General features: G+C 38.7%; 1 protein-coding gene across 3 annotated transcripts in view; it reads left to right on the top strand.

Annotated features, from left to right (window-relative positions):
• Window positions 1–4,630, top strand: part of FGD4 (FYVE, RhoGEF and PH domain containing 4) — a 152,485-nt gene that overhangs the window by 132,051 nt on the left and 15,804 nt on the right. For all 3 annotated transcript variants that reach the window (XM_015566609.1, XM_015566608.1, XM_015566610.1), the window contains 2 exons: window positions 401–459; window positions 772–918. In XM_015566609.1, coding sequence (XP_015422095.1) covers window positions 401–459; window positions 772–918 — 206 coding nt within the window. The remainder of the gene's footprint in view (window positions 1–400; window positions 460–771; window positions 919–4,630) is intronic.

The following is a 4,630-nucleotide window of genomic DNA, read 5'->3' as shown; positions in this document are numbered from 1 at the left end:
GACTAAAGCAGGTTTCTGGGGTTTTGTTTAGCTTCTATATTTGTTACATAGTTGCTTAGAGTTGCAGCTCAGAGGCCTGCAGCGGCAGGCTGGGAATGTTGGAGTCCTCTGTCACTGAAGCAAGCAAGCCTCATGTTAGTTTCAAGCTGCCTGGCTGCCAGCCACCATCTTGGCCGGCAGTTAATTTGCATATTGCCCTGATTAGCCAATGGGAAGGCTAGCGGTCGTACGCCAATTGCCATGTTTCTCTTTTATTAGATAGGATCTTTGGTCTCAGATTTCTGCTTTTTTTCTTTTTCCAGATTTCTTCTTATTGTAGTGTAAAGTATATGTTATTCAGCTATCTAGTTGCATAGTAAGGACAATATGTATTTATTTTATTTTATTTTTCTCCATTTAGAATCACTGGAAATTATATCAACAGCAGCAAGCCATTCTAATAGTGCAATAAGAAAAATGGTAAGTGGTAAGAGGAGACGGGAATCTTCTAGTTAGATAATTGCCAGTAATATAGCCTAATATTATCTAAAGTTTGTATCAAAATGAATTGGTACAGATAAACAAAAAGGATTGTTTATAAACTGTTTAAAGTTATCTGTAATAACCTTCTCTTAATTTCCTCATAAGTGATGTATTTTATACAAAAATTTATGCTTAGTTCCAATTGCTTCTGAGTTATTCATATTTTAGCTAAGGTTGTTGTATTATTAAAACCACAAAGGTGAAACCTCCTTATATTTGATGTTGCTGTGCTTTTTTTTCATTTCATAGGATAACCTAAAGAAACTCTTAGAGATTTATGAAATGCTGGGAGAAGAGGAAGACATTGTAAATCCTTCCAATGAACTAATAAAAGAAGGACAGATCCTTAAACTAGCTGCTCGGAACACATCAGCACAGGAACGCTACCTTTTGTTAGTGAGTATTGTCGTGTGAGCAGATTGCTTAAGAATAATTTATAAGCATTGTTATATACATCTTGGAAAACTAGGATGCTTGCCTGCTCTCCAAAACAATGGTATCTAACCTGGTGCCATCACCACTGTCAAGACTCCACATCGGGAAAGTCCTCAGTAACTGAAAGTTGTTCTTTCAAGGACACAAATCTTTATTTTTGAAGTATTTTTCTATAATTTTTCTGTGTATTTGCCATATATAATTTACTCTGGTAACACATCCTGAAGACAATTGAGCCTTTCCATGATGGTCATAGCCAGCAGTGTGTGTGTGTGTATGAGGTATGACATGCTTTCTGGTTTCTTCTCCTTTCATTCTTACAGGCTAAAGGGTACTGTTTCCTGGATATTGTGTCAACATATTATTTCTTTTTTTTTTTTTTTAAATACCTGCACATCTCCTACTGGGGATGTGCCTGCAACCCAGGTACATGCCCTTGACCAGAATCGAACCTGGGACCTATCAGTCCGCAGGCCGACGCTCTATCCACTGAGCCAAACCGGTTTCGGCAACATATTATTTCTTGACAACAGTTTTCTTCCTAGTGATTTCTAAACACTACTTTTTAGCCTTTCTAGTTTGAAGAAGTATATAAGCTATGTTGGAAAACGTGCACCTACAATTCGTATGTGAAAAGTACGAGTTTGCTGCATAGTTCCTTGTCACTGCAGTCAGGCCTGTCCCTGCCTGCACTTCCTGAAATAACCATTAGTCTGGGGCTTGGCTGACATGTAAGATCTCTCCTGGGAAATCCAGGCGATTTATTTTTAGTCACTGGTAGTTCCAGCTCCTTTTCCTATCTAATGATATGACAATCATCGTAATAGCTAACATTGAGTAGCAGAAAGCAAACGTTGAGTGATAGCTCAGTAAACGTTAGCTATTATTGCGATTGTTATTATATATAGGCAAAGAAACAGAGAGACATTGGCATAGATGCTGCTCAGTGACCTGCACACCATACAGTCTCAGGATGTTACTCACATCTGACTTTTCTGCTGCAAGGCAGTCATCTCACCATTATAATATGAGTTGTTATTGGGGGCTTAGAAGTTTCTGTTGTCTGGTTATAATTTCCTTAAATGGGAAATTTCTGGGAACTAATTGTCATGCAGAGGAGTGGTCTCATTTTTGAAAAAAAGAACACATGATCGCCATATGACCCAGCAGTTCCACTCCAAGTTTGTATAACTCAAGAAACTTGAAAACATACGTCGACACAAAACATGTGCATGAATGTTCATAGCAAAATTATTCATACCAGTAAAAAAGTCTAAACAACCTAAATGTTCATTAACTGATGATGGGTAAACAAAATGTGGTATATCCATGCAGTGGAACATGATACATCAATTAGAAGGAATAAACTACTGATACATACTACTTTGAAAGCATTGTGTCAAATGAAAAAAGCCATTCACAAAAGGCCACACTGCATGGTACCATTCATATGAAATGTCCAGAATAGGCAAATGCATAGAGGCAGGATGTAAGTAGTGGTTACCTAGGGTTGGTGGGAGGAGGAAGTGGACACAAGGTTTCCATTTGAAGCCATGAAACGTCCTGGAATTAGATGGTAGTGGTCACTGCACAATGTATGGCTATCCTAAAAGCCATGAATTATGCATTTTAAAAGAATATATTTTATGATATATAAATTATATTTCAGTAACTTTAAAAAATACATAGATATTGTCTAAATTAACTATAAAAATCATTTGAGCTCATCAGAAGCACTTCACCTTTCAGAAGTTGTAGAGACCTACATATAAATCAGGGACATGTCCTGTCAGGGTTCAGAGGTCTATTTATTTTGAAATGTTGTTTAGGTGTGGTAAGGCCACCAGATTGGAGATGATTGCCATTGAAAAGATAGTTATGCTAACAGATCCCAAAGGAGGGAGCATTTCACACCATGGGGTGGGGGTGGGGGGATGTTACATGAGAAAGCACCAGAGTCAAGAGGCAGAGGGAGCAAGCAGAAAACATGGGCAAGAGTTTTACTGTGATTTCTGCAAGAAGGAATAGGCCAGGCAGGGGAACAGGTTTAGGATTTGCCAGTGTACATAATTCTGGTGCTTTTGGGTTGTTGTCAGGAACCTGGCCCTAGGTGATCAGGGCAGGGCAATTCTGACTCAGCTAGTGAGAGCCTGATAAAGGAGGCTTTATGGTATGTGGACTCTGGATAGGTTGGTTCCCATTTTAAAGGCCTGCTTGCAGGTGAGTCATTTCCTGACTCTGGAAATGAGGTAACCCTGGGAGGGCAGACCCTTCAGGGTCAGCAAGGTCCCAAGATGTCAAAACATCACCCAGCCAGTGTTGCTCAGTGGTTGAGCATCAATCAATCTACAAACCTGGAGGTCATGGTTTGATTTCCAATCAGAACACATGCCTGGGTTGTGGGCCCTATCTCCAGTAGGGGGCGTGCAGGCAGCAGTTGATCAAGGATTCTCTCTCATCATTGATGCCTCTATCTCTCTCTTCCTCTCTGAAATCAATGAAAATATATTTTAAAAAACAAAGATGTCAGAGCATCAAAAATACAGATTAAAGAGACATGCATAATACACTCTTCTGGGCAAAATGCCTGGGAGTCAATGTCTTTCTTCCCTTTGTCATTACCAGGCCTTTAGGTACTTAGGTAATTTTTCTTCTCTTTCACATTAGTGTTATAGTTTCTGCAGTTAAACTTTTAACCACTTGCCTTAGTTTAATTTTCACGTTTGAGGATTGTTCTGGAAATAGTTTTAGGTTGCATACCTTGGTGCAAAGACCAATTAAGCAGCCTTTTGGAGGACAGGGGGGAAAGAGCCTTTGCGGGGGAGGGGGATAAAGTGGAGGATAAAGCAGTAGTAACTTTGAGGCAAGGACGCTCCTGTTCAATTGCATGTTTTCATGATGCATTTGCCTCCAGGGAGAATAAAGTGAGACAGCAGGGATTTTAGAAATGCCACATTCATCTTTTGAAGACCATCTTAGAAGCATTTCCTCTAGTGTTTGTTCTTCTAATCCTCCCCCTCTAATACTGTACTTGTCACAGAGTCTCTCCTCTGGCCAGCACACTCTTATTCCCATTGAGCATCCTTGGTTTTTTTCATATGTAGAAACTTCTGAAGTACCATTTTTATTTTCCTTTCTCTCCAGAAAGAAAATGAGGGCCTGTTTTCTGTTTCCTACTTTGGGGATGTTACATTTATCTGAAAAGCCAAATCATATTTAGAATCTGATATCAGCTTTCAAATCCTTGTGTGTGTTGCAAATTTGCTTGTCTCCACACCACATATACGTATATTTCAATGGGAGGGTATTCTGTTGATTAAGTAAATAACCACCCCTGACATCTGAAAGTTTAAAAAAAAAAAGTATCTGAATTATCCTATAAAATATAAAATGACCCAAGAGGTTTTATTCTTGACCTTTCGGAGTTCTATTTCTTATTTCCTTGTAGCTTGATAGATTTAGATTCCCACCCTCCCCCAACCCCAACTCATTTAAATTTTGAATACAGACTAGGCTCTGGAAATTTCTCCAACAATGTACTTTTACTTTCCCAAACTTTAATGGAACAGTCACTATTGAGACATGAAATTGAATTATTTCATTCAAATAAATACATTTTAAGAAACTTGAAATAAATAATTGAGGAGTATTAGAGATCAAGAAAGGCACTTCC

This window comes from Myotis davidii, unplaced genomic scaffold (genome assembly GCF_000327345.1).
Source record: "Myotis davidii unplaced genomic scaffold, ASM32734v1 scaffold902, whole genome shotgun sequence".
Lineage (NCBI taxonomy): Eukaryota > Metazoa > Chordata > Mammalia > Chiroptera > Vespertilionidae > Myotis > Myotis davidii.
Note: the sequence above shows the minus strand (reverse complement) of the source record. Positions and strands in the feature narration are given on the sequence as shown.